The sequence below is a fragment of the Lactuca sativa genome, chromosome 6 (assembly GCF_002870075.4).
Source record: "Lactuca sativa cultivar Salinas chromosome 6, Lsat_Salinas_v11, whole genome shotgun sequence".
Classification (NCBI taxonomy): Eukaryota; Viridiplantae; Streptophyta; class Magnoliopsida; order Asterales; family Asteraceae; genus Lactuca; species Lactuca sativa.
The window spans coordinates 126154135-126172259 of NC_056628.2; the positions used below are offsets into that span (position 1 = coordinate 126154135).

An 18125-nucleotide genomic window follows, 5' to 3' on the forward strand; every position below is an offset into this window, starting at 1 on the left:
GTTGTTAGTGTGACCCATTAGTATCATATGTTAATTAACAATATCACTTTAATATGACTCTTAAGTATACTAGACTTTTCATAACTCAGCAAACAATGTTATTACACTACGAAACTTTAAAGATTTTAGAAATTTAGTCATGAAATCCACATTAATATGACCTCAGTTGCAAATTAGGATCTTCACACACTTATGCCATAAAATCCATAATGACATGACCTTACTTCCAAATCAAAATCTATGTACACTTATTAACATCAAATTTCATTTGCGACCATCACTAATTCAACTTTAAATCATGGTACATCTTCATGCTCTTGGAATGGATATACTATTCAAACTTATGGTCATTATCTAATAACAAACCACATATGTTAGTTGCTTATCTTACATAATCTTCATGTCATGTTTTGTCATCTTAGAAACTACATGCTCATCCAAACATCTTACGACACCTTTTTCCCTAGGCATACTATGAAAACATCATTGTTCGGACCCCACAACATCTACGTGTCGTATTTTGGTATTTAGGACTTATATTTCATCTAAAGAAGAGAACTTTGAACTAAATATTAATGACATTCCATGTAATTAATTTTGATATGGGAACTGTTGAGATTTTCATGATTTAATATTTTATTCATGGGAAATATCGACATTTCCAAGGAAATGACAAATATACCCAGTCTTCGGATAGTGTTACTAATAACAAGAAAGGGGAAAAGTACGGACTACAGTTAATTTAAAGGGATCTTACATTCTTACTCCTCTTCAATTTCGATCACCGGAGTACTTCATCGACGAAGACAAATGACTCAAGCTTATGGAGAGGCATGGTATTGGGACAAACGATACGCAAAGGAATCAACAGGAACTTTCGATTGGTACCAAAAGTATGAATCTCTGGCGCCGCTTCTACATCTCTACATCCCTCCAACGACTGCTCACCGGCGAATCCTCGTCGTCGGTTGCGGAAATTCTTGTAATTTACACCAAATCTCTCTTCATTTACTGATTTTTGTGCTCATCTTATTGGATCAAGGATATAATTAATCCGATACCTATATGATATATCCACTGTTACTTTTATTCATTTTTTCATCAAAATTGAGTTTTAGTTGTGCGTAATTGTATACCGACGATTTGATTTTTGTCTAGGAAAAAGTTTTGTACGAAATTCTTCTTTTTAATCCATTTATATTGTAGAGTTGTACTGTATGTAACACATAATATTTGTTTGAACGTCAAAATTCATTAGAACACTGGTTGTAATTAGGAATTGTGAACAAAATACCATGAGCTTTATGTAATTGATTCCACATATAGTATAGCCCTAGATAATTGAAATTTGATGATGAGATTGAATGTGAGTTGGACACTAGATTTTGGTATTAGTTCCATTTAGCCTCATAATTGGCATCTTCATCGATTTAAGCATGATATTTCTTGCTTTATGTTAAGGGCTATCAAAAATGTAGAGGACGCACTTTCCATGGACCTTGTTGAGTCAAAAACGTCAGATGCTGAGGTGACAAGAAAGTAGCACTAAAAGAAAACACATTCGCATCATTGTTTTTATCACACCATATAAATTGAATATACAAAATACATGCAAATCACTTTATTTCAGTAAAAAGCAACATACTTTACAGTTTTACTAATATAGGAAGGAAATGCACTTTGCTTTAATCCATTATAACAATTCACTTACATTTCTTTACTAATAATAGCAATATGTAACATGAAACTTATAAGCATTTAACAAGTTTTGCTATTGCCCCCAATTTGTCCAAAAGAATATGATACACTATGTTGTTGATTTATTGATCTTGTTTGCTATATCTAGACATTATATTCCCTCTTTTATTTTCTAAACTTATATTGATATTGATATATACTTGTTTGCAGCATTTAGTGAAGGCATGAGCAACGATGGTTATACAAATATTGTGAATATTGATATATCGTCTGTGGTTATTGAAGCAATGCAAAAGAAATACTCTGATTCCCCTCATCTTAAATGTACATTCTTCTCATAATATATGCAAAACACATGATTTTTTCTTGTCATTTAGCTTTTTTTTTTTGGATTCATTGGCTTTAGCAGATATTGAAATGGATGTTACACATATGAAAGCTTTTGAAGATGGTTCTTTTGATGCAGTTATTGACAAAGGTGAATCTTTTTCTCCAATTTTTTTTATTTAATTATTTGACATCTAATGTCTTCTTTTTCATATGCTGTTTCCAGGAACCTTGGACTCTCTTCTGGTGAGTTTCCTTTTTTTTTTTTGTTTGCACACACCATTTTCTAATTTGACCACTTCACTATTTACTATAGTGATTAAATCAAGTTACCCCCTTTTTTTACTATTTAAGAACCCCATTTTTCCTGATTAAACCTCAACTTTATTTTTTTCCTGAAAAAGACCTTGCATTTTTTCATTTTTTTCAATCTGGCCCTTTTAGTCATTTTCTCCGAAAAAAAAACTTGTAAAATGTGAGGGTTTTTTTAGACAAAACCAAAAAAGTTGAGGTTTTTTCGGAAACAATTAGAAGGTTGAGGGTTTTTTTCGGGAAAAAGTGAAAAAAACCACAAAATATAAGGTCTTTGATGAGATCAACCTTTTTTTAAATTATGTCACTTAATTATTTTTTTCATTAATCATACTAATAATGGAAAGTCTCTTACAACATACAGTGTGGTCACAATTCAAAAACAAATGCAGCAAAGATGCTTGATGAGGTGGAAAGGTATATCGAAACAAGTTTTACGTATTTTTTATTACTTAAAAAAAAAAATTCTACTTTTGCAAATTTATTGGTTTTCCATTTTGATATGTTGATATATTGAAGCAGTTGATGACAAACTATAGGGTCCTGAAGAAGGGAGGAGTTTATATTCTGGTAAATAACTAATTGGTGCTGAATATTAAAGATTTTCAAATAGTGACACATGACTATTTAAAAAAAATAAAAATAAAATAAAATATTGCAGATAACATATGGAATTCCAGCTTATCGACTACGTTTGTTAAGAGAATCACATTCGTGGGCTATACAGCTTCATGTCATAGGTAGTTTTTATAATATCTGTTTCAAGTTTTATAATTTATAGCAATCTACTTTTATATATTTGCTTATTATAGAATCCTACTTTCATTTTTATTACAACATTTTACGTGGTAAGATCTAGGGTTAACTACTTAAAAGACTCTATATATTGGTTTTTTTTTTCTAATGAAACCCTTATGTTTTTCCATTTTTTTAGGGTTAATCTCATAAAAGACCTTATATTTTGTGTGTTCTTTTTTCCGATTAAACCTCAACTTTATTTTTTTCATGAAAAGACCTTGCATTTTTTCATTTTTTCCGATCTGGTCCTTTGTCATTTTCTCCAAAAAAAGTTGTAAAATGTTAGGGCTTTTTTCAGGAAAAACTAAAAAAGTTGAGAATTTATTTGAAAACATTTAGAAGGTTGAGGGGTTTTTTTGGAAAAAAAAAAAAAAGACAAAGTTGAGGGTTTCTTAGGAAAAAAATGAAAAAATATAAGGTCCTTTTTCATGAAAAAATAAAGATGAGGTTTAATCTAGAAAAACCACAATGTATATCGTCTTTTATGAGATCAACCCTTTTTTTTATGTGGCACTTACATTTTTCCTTTAATTTTTTTTTTTTTTTTTAAATTTGAACCTTACATATTTTCTTTTTTTAGGGCCCCTTACGTTTTTCTATTTTTTTGTGATTAAACCTCAACTTATTTTTTATTTATTTATTTATTTATTTTAAATCCCTTACATCATTGTGTAAAACCGGGAGATTACCAGCAAACCTTGCTAAAAGGGCCAAACTGAAAAAAAATATAAAGATGCAAGGGTTTTTTTAGAAAAAAAAAAAAGTAAAGTGGAGGTTTAATTTGGGAAAAACCCAATATATAGGGTCTTTTATATAATTAACACTAAAAACTACCTTATCATAGCAAATTATAATGTGGTAATTAGAAAAAGAATTGAAAGTACAATGCTATAATTGGGTAGAGTAATTTATTCTTAAAAGTAGATCTTGTAATAGAAAGATATTAAAGTAGGATGATATAATAAACAAATAAAAGGAAACAAGTTGTTTAGTTTTGGATTATATTTAAAAATCCGAGTGAAATTGTGTTTGGACACAGATAAACTTCTCCCGGGAGAATGTTCAAAGCATGAGACGTGGGAGCTAACATGTCCTATTCCACTAAATAGTGATGGAAGCTTTAGGGAAAGTGGGCCCCTTGAGAACATGGATGTCCACTACATCTATGTTTGTACCAAGGTTAGTCTAATCACATCACACAACACAACACAACAACTTGTACTGCGTTAGACATGCATCAGACTGGGATTACGATGTTAATATAACAAAAAATGCAATTTTTTGTGCCAACCAAAAAAAGAAGGGACATGGAACCGATCGTATGTGCAAAAAGACGTAAATATCCTCCGCATCCTCATCCTTGAAAATAGCCGTAGAAAGCTTGCTCAGTCATGTCTTGTGTTCACAACACAGGACATGGTAAGACTGGACAAGCTTTTGAGGGATATTTTTTATGATTAGGATGAGGAGGTCATTTATTTTTTTTGCACATCTTTTTGGGTGCAATTTTTGTCTAATGACATCCATTGCATGTCAAATTCAGTAGAATTTTGTTTAATGTTTTTACAACATGATAATGATTATAATTTTGAGTGTAGGTGTAAAGGGAGAAACAAATTTTAAAGAGTTTGTTGAACACAAACAGAGTTCTTGTCTGTAATGAGGTTTGCTTAATTAATAAATACCGGATTCAACAATATATGTAAGTCGTGATATGTCCGTTTTCATATTTTCCTTATGGTGAATATATATATTATATTATCTATAGTTGATAATGTTGACTCATTATGTTTTTATTTCTAACGGGGTATATGAGTTAAGCTTAAATATTTAGCTAAAAAGATGGGTTAAATCAATGGAGGCCGAAAAAGCGTATTGAAATGCATAAAACCTCTACGATTATTTTATTAAAAATTGTTTAATTAGCATAATATAATATAATATATATGTACATTAAGATGAATACGAATGAAAAGATGTTTATTAGTAAGAGGTTACATTTTAACTCCCCTAAAAATTAATTACTTGTTGTCATATTAAATGTTTCCTTAATAAAGATCAAACACTTTTCCATTAAAGATTTGATTTGAATAGGTGCAACGTATGAATTCTGAATTGTGTGAAGCAAAAATGCAAATAGAAATATAGCAAGAAAGTATTGGTTGCAATCTGGACAAAAATAACTCCATTTAACCAGTTAAATACATAAAAAAGATGTTAACTGTTAGGTTGGTTTATAAATAGGTTGATTTGTTTAATTAAACGGATTAAAATTTTATATCGGACCCAACTTATGTAAGCAAACGGGTTAAGAATTTACAAATCAATCCAACTTTTTTAGTAAATTATTGAAATCGGGTTGATTTGTTTATTTTTTTTTTTTCCAATCCAATCTGTTTAATAAATGGGTTAAATTCGGGTTCATCCATATAATATTCTAAAAAATCCTTAAAAATTGTAATCCTTCAAAAAAAATTACATTAAATTTAAAAACTTCAATAACTATTTATGTTTGAAAATAATAAATAACTATTTATGTTTGAAAATAATAAGTCTATAAATTAATTTATATCACAAACACAAATCAAAGTGTTTATAACTATAAAACATTATAAATGTTTAATTTTTAAATTATACGGCAATTCGACTTTCATTTTCACAAACTAGGCTTTCAATAACGGTTACTATCTTGCATTCTTTGAGAAATTAAAACTAATCAAAATATAATAATCCATTAAACAATAATACTAAATAAATATAAATATAAATTAAAAATTATTTAAAAATATTAAATGAGTTTTCGGGTTGTAAAAAAGTTTGAAATTTCAACCCTTACTCAACATATTTAATGAAACATGTTAGACGATTATTCTATTTAATTAAATGGGTTAAAAGTCTATTTAATTAAAAAAAAGTCCGAAATTTATAAGTTGTTATATTCCCACCTCTAATCACTTGCTAAAGGTTCGTCTTATTAATATATTTGTCAGTTCCAAAAAAGAAAAAAGAATCTTAACCCAACCTACTAATTATTGGGTTGAGTTCAAATTGGGAATGTCAGCCCTAGTATATACACATGATGGAAAAGTTTTGAATATTTCGTCAGACCTATTATTTTTTTTTTCAAAAAAAAAAAAAACAAAATTTTGCCTGTTACTTGTTATTTCAGCCCCTAATAAGTAATTTATTTTTTTCTTACATAAAAGACCCTTTTTTTTGTATTTTTTCCCTTTTTAGATCTATTTTTTTTTTCAAAAAAAAGATCACTTTAACATATTCATTGTTATTTTATTAATGGAGCTGGTTACCAACAACTAACCCTATACCACTCTAACTCATGTGCCCTCTAAGCATCGATCACCTAAAAAAAAATAACTTACTTTCAAACCATCTGTCACGTTTAATCTTCAAGATAGAAACATAAACTTAGTAAAAAAATATTGAAATGAATTTTTGTTATTGTAAGGATGAAGCTCGTCTACTTTCATCCTGTCCCAAGCTGTTTTCACAAAATTGAGTCTATTTTTAAATGTTGTCCCAAGACTATTTTCACAATGTTTAATAGTATGTTTAATGGGACAATTTTCCAAGTAAGTTTTTTTTTTCCTTTTACCTTTAAGCCTATTTTATCTCAAGTGTTTATCAATGTTTTACAATAACTACTATAATTATTTGAAATTGGATGTAAGAAGGGTCTAAGAACCGTTTACAATCGAAATCATTCTACAAAAAACTGTTTAGAAAAAAAATTGATGTTTAAAAAACCGAAACCAGATCAAAACTGGTATATGTGTACCTTTACCATAGGGACATGAAGTAAACAAATGAGCTTCATCCTCATAATAATATAATTTGATTGCAACATTCCTTACTAAGTTTATATTCATAACTTTAAGAAAAAATCATTTCAAGGGACCCAATACCGTGTACAAGAAAAAAAAACTGAAATGTGATCTAGATCTTTAGAATCAGTTATTATTTTAGGTGATCAATGTTTAGGGTGCATGTGAATTAGGAGATATAAGTTTATATATTGTTAACAGGTTCCATTAATAAAATAATATGGAATATCTTAAATTAAGTTTATTTTAAAAAGAAAAAAAATAGGTTTAAAACAAAAAAAATTGCAAAATATAGTCTTTTATGGGAAAAGAACTCAATTATAACTTGCAAGTTGCAAACGTTATTGAGGTTAGATATACATTGGGTCTTTTAAAAAAAATCTAAAAAAAAGTCTTTTATGTAAAAATGTCTTATATTATTGGTAATAAATATGAACGTAGATTGCAAGTGAATAAGGTTGAGGGGTGTCGTAAAGGGTTTACCAATGCCACCTGCATTCCACAGACGATTTAATGTTTTGCCTATGAAAATTTTGTATATTAGAGTATGGTGCTGAAGATTGCCACCGATAAAGAGGGAGGAAGAGAGAATGTGTTTCAATGGTAAAAGATGAGAGAGATAGCGGTGGAAACATACCACCGGTAACCTACCGCTGGTGAAAAAAAGGAAGAGGCGTGGTGTTTACTGCCGGTAAAACAGTCCTTGTAGAACTACCGACGGTGAAAACCGCATGACACCATATAGCAGGATAATTAAAAAATAGACTATTTTGTGTATATCAAAATAACATATTACGCTATCATTTAATACTATAATTTTTCCAAAATTAGAACATAGAACTAACAAATCGATCAATATATGAAGTTGATGAAAACTATGTAGTATATAAAGGATGACAAAAAAAATTAGAACATAAAACTAACAAATCGATCAATATATGAAGTTGATGAAAACCAGGTAGTATATAAGGGATGACAAAAAAATTATGATTTGCAAATGAAAAATTGAGAAACCGAACTATGCCCAAAATGTGATGAAGAATCCTCAAGAAATATTATTGATCTTTTATTTTTTAATCCCAAAAATACCTTACATACGCTTTGTCGCGTGTTTTGATGAAAGTGCATATTTTAGATATAGGTGGCACAAAGGAATATATATATATATATATATATATATATATATATATATATATATATATATATATATATATATATATATATATACTAGCCGTCTACCCGCGCAAAGCGGCGGGCGGCGAATAATTTGATTGCGTTCACTTCGAGAAATGAATATTAAATGACATCTATTTTTCAAGAGCATTACTACACCATATTAAGGAGGTGTTTGACTAAGTTTTTTTAAAACAACTTATTAGGTTTCACATCACTATAAGTTAAAAAAGTGTTTGAATTAAAATAACTTATTCCGGTGGGAACCTCTAATACGTCATTTTTTTATAAGTTACCCTACACTAACTTATTAACTTATAAGCTAATAAACTAATAAGCAATAAGCTTTTTTTGCCAAACACCCCCTAAATGGTTATTACTTCCATTTATACATACACAAACCACTTGTACTGTTTATCGTCCTATTTTTTTTTCGTTTTCCTTAATTCCTTTATTAATTTAATGTCCTACTAAGTAAAATGCTAAAATATATAAATAATAGTTGATAAAAATAAACCTTTAGACTATCAGGTGTTGTGATTCAAAAGTCGATAAATAGGCCTTTGAGAACGCCAAAATACTCAGGTGTCAACTTGTTCATTGTGATTTTAAACCAAGTTTGGTCACAAATTAAAACATTTTCAACGATGGTATGTAATTCAATGATTCATATTGATTTAGGTTCTCGAAACCTTAAAATATTGAACAAAATCTATATAGAACCTTAATATAAGGACAATAATCACCATAATCATGAAGTTCATGTGATGAAACTTGATATTATAAGGACCAATGATGAAAAAGGTTTCATTTTTAGACTAAACAAGATGAAAAATATACAAGCTACCTTAATCATGTCAAATCTTGTGTTTAACCGTTCTTTATTGCAAAAGTAAGATGCCAAAATATACAAACTAATGATAATACAATGCTCTAACTGGCCCTCTTGGTTGAGTTCTTTGAACCTGCAAAGCCAACACATTAAAGAAACATAGTAAAACCTTTTTAGGAACAAACCTGATATAATAAAGCCTTCACCCAATATATTTATAAGATAAAAATACAAAAAGTTAAAAATGATGAAATCAATTACAAGTAAGGATTAAAATAAAAACCTGTTAAGAAAGAGTCATCTGCGGGAGGGATATTTGAATCAACATGTAATTTCTGATGGTTTTAAATTTTGAATTATCTGAAATTCAGGGGAGGAGATACAATTTGTTGAGAAATATAAGGATTCAAAACATAGGTTAAAATTTAATATTATTTTATTGATGACTACTTGTACTATTAGCTTAATGATTTGAACGTCTTAAAAAAATAATATTATTATATTCAATCTATTTTTAGAAATAGTGGGATTTCTTTTATAAGATAGTGTATATATATATATATTGAACTTTTATTATATGTTAAAATGGCGATAACATAGTATAGATAATATATACTAGATGTGAGACTCATGTATTACATAAGTTTATTTAAAAGAAAATTTAAATATAAAATTCAAAATATTTAAGAAGTTTGAATTTATAAGAAAAGTATAATTTAGATAAATAAATAAAGGAAATTAATGAAACTTTAATTTAGTAATTTTGAAATTAGAAGGAAAGTCAATTAATGAAATTGATATTTATTTATTATTAGATTTAAATAATATGTGGAATTTAATAAAATAGAAAAAACCATAAAATTACATGTGAAATAAAAATTAATTTAAAATAACCATAAAATTACATGTGGCAAAATGAATAAGAATATGACATGTGGCAAAAAGATCTTTATTTATTAGGGTAGATGGGTTAGGTTAGTATATTCTAACTAATTATTGTGAGGATATCATATGCTATGAGAATGATAAATAAAATATGTTGTTTGATAATATAAATACGTTCAATCTTACATAATTATTGATTAACACATTCTCACTAATTAAATCGTCTATAAAGTTATTATACACTTATTATTATTATTCTCATTTCTGTCGGAATGTTTATTGGGTCGTATTCTGTCAGAATGAAAATGAGTGAAAAACGATGTGTGAGAACAAAAATAAATAATTAACAAGAATGCATGAAAATGACGATATTTTTGTAAGGTTGAACATATTCGCATTGGTACAAAACTTATTCTCTTAGTAATTCTCATAGTATATGATATCCACACAATAATTAGTTAGAATACTTGAACCTAGCTCTATATAGGAGCTATATATATATATATATATATATATATATATATATATATATATATATATTAATTGACAATGTCATATTACCAAAACTAGGTTAAAACCCGTGGAACCCACGGGTGATAATTTTAAATAGAATTAAAAAATTGATTATATAATAAATTAATATATCATTAATTTAGGAAAACTTATGAATTGTAATATTATATTTTTTTAATAACTTTGTAATTTGTAAGTATTTAATTATACATGTAAATCCACATATTTTATAAAAGTCATGAGTTTGTATAATGCAATATAGTATCACTAAGAAGACAAGCGTGTGAGTTGTAAAAAAACTTTATTCTTACTAAACCCTTACTTTTGGTGCATGATTATTGTTGAAGATATATGAGTTGTAAAATCAACCACATGAGAGCGCGTGGGAAGAAAAAAAGTTTGTTGGCTAAAATGTCATTTTTCTCATTGTAACTTACCACCCTAATAAATCTTTCAACTCCACTATCTCCATCTTTTTTCTTTCATTATAACATCCTTCTTCCATTTCTTTCTTTTTAATATTGATTTTTGAAAAAAAAAAGTATTTCCTTTATAAAACGACACCATATATTTGTGGATTATTGGTAAATTAAAGATCAGCATCTTTTGCACGTAATTTATCAGTAATCAGTATATTAAATGACTATTGATAATTCTAAATCGTAAATTCTATTATAATCGTTAATGAAAGATATTGCAAGTCTCCATACAAATTACAAATGTATTTTCATTGAAATGTTACAAATAAAGACCAATTACCAAATTACTAAAATAATTTCATTGGAATATTACAAATAAAGACCGATTAATAGTTTAGGGATCATTTTATGACTTTATATTCTAAAAAATATAAACAAAATTTGTAATTTTATATTCTAAAAATGATAAACAGAAGAAAAGTGTAACAACGTAAATTCTCAAAACAATTTTTCATTTTTAAATCATATTTTTAATCGTCAAAACAATATCCAAAACAAACTGTATCCAATGTCATCATAACAAACAAATCCCAGAATCTCAAAACATAATCTCTATGAGCGTGTACGGATCATGCCGGCGCCTTCCCGCGATCCTCGCTAGTACCTGAAACACATAACACAGCAACTGTAAGCATAAATGCTTAGTGAGTTCCCCAAAATACCACATACAACACATACGCCTTTCCAGGCCATAACTGTATAGGATCTTCTGATCCAAGTGTCTTAGGGGACTTCCGTCCCGAATCCCGGTAGACCTTTCGGTCCTACCTGTATCGACCTTCCGATCCGTAACCTCCTGACCTTCCGGTTCATGTCATCTTAACCTTCCGGTCCATGTCATCTTAACCTTCCGGTCCATAACATCTTAACCTTCCGGTCCATAACATCTTGACCTTCCGGTCCTTAACATACATAACACATACATATCACATAACAAGATATAACACATACATCTCATAGCATACAAGACCTTTCGGTCACACATAGGTACCCTTCTAGGTACAGTATAGTGAGAAGACTCACCTCAACGAAGTCGGATAACTCTCGTGCTCAACGTCCCGACCTAGCCTCCTCCTATCATTCAAATAACATCCCCGATCAATACTCTCTCATAGTCTCATCTCTAAAGATTGGGTAGAAGGCCATTCTACCCCTCCCTGAACTCTCTTGAATTAGTCTTAACCAGAACCCTAAGGTCAACGAAAGTCAACGGTCAAACTTTGACCTGACACGTCGAGTGCACACGGGCGACTCGGCGAGTCCATGCGGGTCCTCTGAATCCTTCTAGCCTCTCTTGGCTCATCGAGTCATCCTTTCACTCGACGGGTTCCTCCTGTCACGAATCGCGGGGCAACCCCAACTCGACTCGTTGAGTCCACTTATGAACTCGACGAGTTGCTTCCATGTTCATACTCAAATGACCTTCTAAGGTCAGATGTGCTTCTCTAATCTATAGATCTGACCTTCCCAAGCATGATAATCACGTAAAGGTCGAATCTTGATACACATACAACACACCTAAAGCTTCTTTTGGTGAAATAACCTCTAAAATGGCCTCTTAGGCTCATAACTCAAAAGGTATGGCATAAAGCAGAGTGGTAGGGACTCTCTAGACGTCTTAAGGTCCAGATCTATGAACCATCTCCCCTTGGGACCTCATATACTCCAGATTCAACTAAAAGAGGCATAAAGAAAACCCTAGATTTCACTAGAATCATAATAAACACGAGAATGGCACAGATTGTTACCTCCAACAGCTTCCTATGATCAAATAGAAGTGAATCCAAGCTCCTCAACCTGCTTAGTGTAACATCCCAAAAATACGAGCCAAAAATTTCATTTTTAAAACGTGTACTTAGCAAAACATTAGGAATAAAACGTTCAACGATCATATCATTTCACAAAAGATATTGCATGTCTGGAAAACATTTTTATAAAACATAAAAGTGATAGAGTACAAATCCCCAGGTGATATCATAATGCGGAATATAAAGGATGTGTGTGATGTACCGCTACCGCGCCAGCTCCTTCCCCTTCGAAGAAGAGGTACCTGAAACCAAAACTGAAAACTGTAAGCACGAAGCTTAGTGAGTTCCCCCATCTTACCACATACCATACAATCACATATCATACATACTGTCGGGCAATTCTGGGGTGCTCGACCTACCCGGTACGGCCATTCTGGGGTGCCGACTTACCCGTGTCAAGCCGTTCTGGGGTGCTGACTACCCATGTCAAGCCATTATGGGGTGCTGAATACCCATCGGTCCTAACAACAGATCCTCGGGGACTATTTCACCCCCTACTGCTACTATTACATATATCATAACATAACATTTTATCAGACATATCTGGGGTGTCCGATCTACCCTTAGGTCCTAACGACCGAACTTGGGGGCTATTCCCCTCCTACTACCACTATCACATATAACATATCATGCCAGCATATAAACATATCATCGCATACTGTCAGACATATCTGGGGTATCTGACCTACCCTTCGGTCCTAACAACCGAACTCTACTACGATCACATATACATATCATGCTAGCATATAACATATCAGGTAGTAGTAAACCTAGATGATATCATATAGACAATCATCTATCATACGTCTCTTACTAGTGGGCCGACATTGTGGCCCTAGACCCACCGCTACTGGAAGGTAACTCACCTCAAAGTAGTTGCTGATCTGCGTGGGAACTGACGGTCTTCTGCTGCTGCTGCTGACCCGGAAGTCCTCCGGCTAAAAAATCCCCACAAACACTTAGTCAAATACTGCTAATCAACCTCAGGGTAAAATGACCATTTACCCCTTACCCATCAAGAGCCAAAGTCAAAGTCAAAGTCAACTGTCAGTTGGCCCGACTCGCTGAGTTGACTTGCCAACTCGCCGAGTCCCTATCCTTTTGTCTGACCATAAACCCGTCTCTACTCGTCGAATTAAGCATTGACTTGATTAGTTCCCCTTCTAAACTAAGGGCCAATAGTCCTTCATCCTACTCGCCAAGTTGTATGAACAACTCGCCGAGTTCATCTTCATCCGAAGAACATGCTATGCTGCGACTCGCCGAGTTGTATGAACAACTCGCCGAGTCTGTTCTTGAGGCAAGAAGATTGCCTTGGACTCGCCAAGTCAGGGCATTGACTCGCCGAGTTTCTTCATGGGTGAGTCTGGCTTCTGACCCACTGAGTCACACCCCACGACTCACTACTCCACCCTGCAACCACGAAAAGGGGAAAACTCGGGGACTCGCGACTCGACTCGCCGAGTCTGATGAACGACTCGCCGAGTCTGCCACATGCAAAAACTATACACGCGATTCTGTTTGAATCCAGCTCATGCCATTCATAGATATGGGTTTCTAGGGCCTGATTAACACGTAAAGTTTCCAACTTTACGTGTAAATAAACACCCATGAGGGTTTTAGGGCTCAAAATGCACTAAAAGAGTAGATCTAGGGCTTTCATGCAATATGGCTCCATAAAGGCAGTAGATCCAAGCTCCTGGAGCTCAATCATGCCTAGATCTAGAGGCTATACAACTTATTACGAACCCTAAAACACAAACAAGCTTGGGGAAAGGCTCAAGAAGGAATTTTATGGAGCTATAAGGGACATTAAGCATGAAAACAGAGGGAAACTGAGATATACCTCAAGGAAATCACTGAGATAACCAAAATATGCCTGGCCTTCTTCTTCTCTTCTTGATCTACTCTCCTTCCCTCCTCAAATCTTCAAGAAAACACACCAAAATGCTTCAATATCACAATGAACAAGGCTTGAACGAAGTATAGAGCTTTGAGGGTGAAGGGGGCGAGCTTGGGGGCGGATAAGAGGGTTTAAATAGGGTGCAAACCCTTGAAATTTAGGGTTTCATCAGACAGCGGGGACTCGCCGAGTCGCCAACTTAAACGTGTTTCGGATCCCGTCTCTACTGGGCGAGTCAGGCCTACAACTCGCCGAGTCCAAGGCTAAAAATGAAAAACACTAAGATAAATTTTACGTACCAGGAATCAGGTGCTACACTTAGCTTGTTCTACTTCCTTCCTTCTTGCTAAAACATACAAGAAATGGTGTATTAGCGTTCCTCTTGCACCCCAAACGATCTCTCTGCTCTCTAGGGTTTCTCAGTGGTAAAGTGGCCGCAAATGGAGGCCATAAAGGCCTTTAAATAGGGCACAAACCCCGAGAATTAGGGTTTCACTCCATAGCGCGGACTTGTCGAGTCCATCCTTTCCGACTCGTCGAGTCCGTTCATTAATCCAGTCAGCACACGCAATCCTACTCGACGAGTCTACGCCTTAACTCGGCGAGTCCCTCCCTTTTACTCAAAAGAATAAACAATCAAACATAATACCTGGAAATCCGGATGTTACAATTCTCCCCCACTAGAATCAGACTTCGCCCTCGAATTCTTGCTACGCAAACAACTCTGGATGCTGCTCCCGCATCTCCAACTCCGGCTCCCAAGTCAGCTCGAACCTCTCCGATGTTGCCACTGGACCTGCACCAGGGACACCTCCTTGTTCCTCAGAACCTTGATCTTCCGATCCCGGATCGCGATTGGCTTCTCAAAATAATTCAGGCTCGCATCCACCTGAATATCCTCCAGTGGCACCACCGCCAACTCGTTGGCTATACACTTCCTCAACTGAGACACGTGGAAGGTATCATGAATCTAGCTCAACTCCGCAGGTAGCTCCAACCGATATGCTACCCTACCCACCCTCGCGGTCACCCTGAACAACCCAATATACCGAGGCCCCAGCTTTCCCCTCTTCCTGAATGGAATCACTCCTTTCCAAGGAGACACTTTCAGGAGTACGAAGTCTCCCACCTGGAACTCAAGCTCGGATCGTCGCCTATCCGCATAACTCTTCTGGCGACTCTAATCCGTCAACAACCTCTGTCTAACCTACTATATCTGCTTGGTCGTATGAAGCACTATCTCAGTGTTGCCCATCACGCGCTGCCCTACCTCTCCCCAACAAATGGGAGTCCGACATCTCCTCGCGTACAACAACTCGAAGGGAGGCATACCAATACTCGAATGGTGGCTGTTGTTATAAGAAAACTCAGCCAACGACAGATACGTGTCCCAACTTCCCCCGAAGTCCAACACACATGCTTGGAGCATGTCCTCGAGCATCTGAATTGTCCGCTCACTCTGTTCGTCCGTCTGTGGGTGGTAAGCAGTACTGAAATGCAGCCTTATACCTAACTCCTCATGGAACTTCTTCCAGAACCTGGAAGTGAAACGTACATCTCGATCTAACACAATCGAGATCGGTACTCTATGTCGCGATACCACCTCCCTTACATACAACTCTAGGGGTGAGAAAAAACCGCACCGCAACTAAAATTAACCGCATAAACCGTAACCGATAAACCGCAACCACAATAAAAACTGATGGTGATGTTTTTTGTTTTTCAAAAACCGCAAATTTGCGGTGCGGTGCGGTGCGGTTATTAGTTTTCAAAATCTGCAAAAAAAACCGCACTACAACGCATACATTATATACAATTTTTTTATTAATTATTAATATATTAAATATTAAAAATAAAACAAATTTCATGGATGAAAAATGGATAAAATACTAGAAGACAAAAGTGTTGGTCTTTGTTATGTTTAACTTTGAAAAATGGTGAAATTAGACAATTTTAAGATATTTATTGTTAATTACTATTGATTTGACGTTTTTAAGATATTAGTTGTCTGTGATTTAAGTTAATTGTCTTATATCTTATGATTTTTTTTTATTATTACAAGTAATATGTTTGAACTCTTAAAACCGTTTGAGCTCTAAACGGTGGTTAAAAACCACACAAAATAACCGCACCAAATCCATGCGGTTAATAACCGCAACACAAAAAAAAACAAAACCGCACCGCAAAAATAACCGCCTAACCGCACCGCAAAAATAACTGCACTAAGCGGTTTTGAAAATGGATTAACCGCATTTGCGGTTAGTGGTAAGGTTTTGGCTAATAACCGCACCGAACCGCACCGCGCTCACTCATATACAACTCTGCCAATCTCTCTGCAGAAGACCCCTCACTGATAGCAAGGAAGTGAGCGCTCTTTGTCAGCCGGTCGACAATCACCCAAATCCGACCCTGAAAGGTCATAAGCCCGCGACTATTGGTGACGAACTCAGGTACCTGCCCGATCACCCGCTCTTTTTTGTGGTTCTCCGGTCTCACAGTCTTTGTCTGGGCCTCCCGAATGGTGTCCAACACCGGAGTTATCATTGTCAGCCGCATACAAATATCTCGAATTGGGGCACTCTCCGCCCTACGGCTCAAGGCATTAGCTACAACATTAGCTTTGCCCGGGTGGTACAGGATCTCACAAGCGTAATCCTTTACCACGTCCAACCATCTCCTCTGGCGCATATTCAGGTTAGGTTGATCCATCAAATACTTCAAGCTCTTGGGGTCCGTGTATATGGTACACCGAACCCCATACAAATAGTGATGCCAGATCTTGAGGGCGAACACCACTGCCCCCAATTCCAGATCGTGGGTGGGATACCTTGTCTCATGAGGATTTAGCTGCCTCGATGCATACATTATCACATTCCCCCTTTGCATAAGTACTGCACCCAACCCCGATATCGATGCGTCACAATGCACCACAAAATCCTCCATCCCTTCCGGGAAGGCTAACACCGGGGCTTCGCATAATCTCTGGCGAAGTGTCTCAAACGAGGTCTGCTGCTCTGGACCCCACGAAAAAACAACACCCTTCCGATTCAACCTAGTGAGAGGCATGGAGATATTAGAGAAATCCCTGATAAATCTCTGATAATAGCCGGCCAATCCTAGAAAACTCCTGATCTCGGTGGGTGATCTCGGCACCTCCCACCTCATAACCGTCTCAATCTTGGCCGGATCGACCAAAATCCCATTCTGGTTGACGAGATGCCCCAAGAACTGGACCTCCCGTAACCAGAACTCACACTTAGAGAATCTGGCATAAAGCCTCTCCGACCTTAATACCCCGAGAATCTCTCTCAGATGCTCCTCATGTTGCTCTCTAGATCTTGAATACACCAAAATATCATCAATGAACACGATCACCGAACGATCCAACACCGGCCTGCACACCTTGTTCATGAGATCCATGAACGCCGCTGGTGCATTGGTGAGCCCGAAAGGCATTACCACGACCTCGTAATGCCCATAACGAGTCCTGAACGCCATCTTCTGGATATCCTCATCACGCACTCTCATCTGATGATATCCAGACCTCAGATCAAT

At 34.5% G+C, this 18125-nt stretch overlaps 1 protein-coding gene across 1 annotated transcript; it reads left to right on the top strand.

The window, feature by feature from the left end:
* Positions 1-717: 717 nt before the first annotated feature.
* On the top strand, positions 718-4920 carry LOC111880476 (uncharacterized). The gene is made up of 9 exons (XM_023876912.2): positions 718-982; positions 1909-2022; positions 2108-2176; positions 2252-2271; positions 2702-2754; positions 2877-2907; positions 2999-3077; positions 4175-4314; positions 4734-4920. The coding sequence occupies exons 1-9, from the start codon at positions 811-813 to the stop codon at positions 4737-4739; spliced, it is 684 nt and encodes a 227-aa protein (XP_023732680.1). The 5' UTR covers positions 718-810; the 3' UTR covers positions 4740-4920.
* Positions 4921-18125: the final 13205 nt, after the last annotated feature.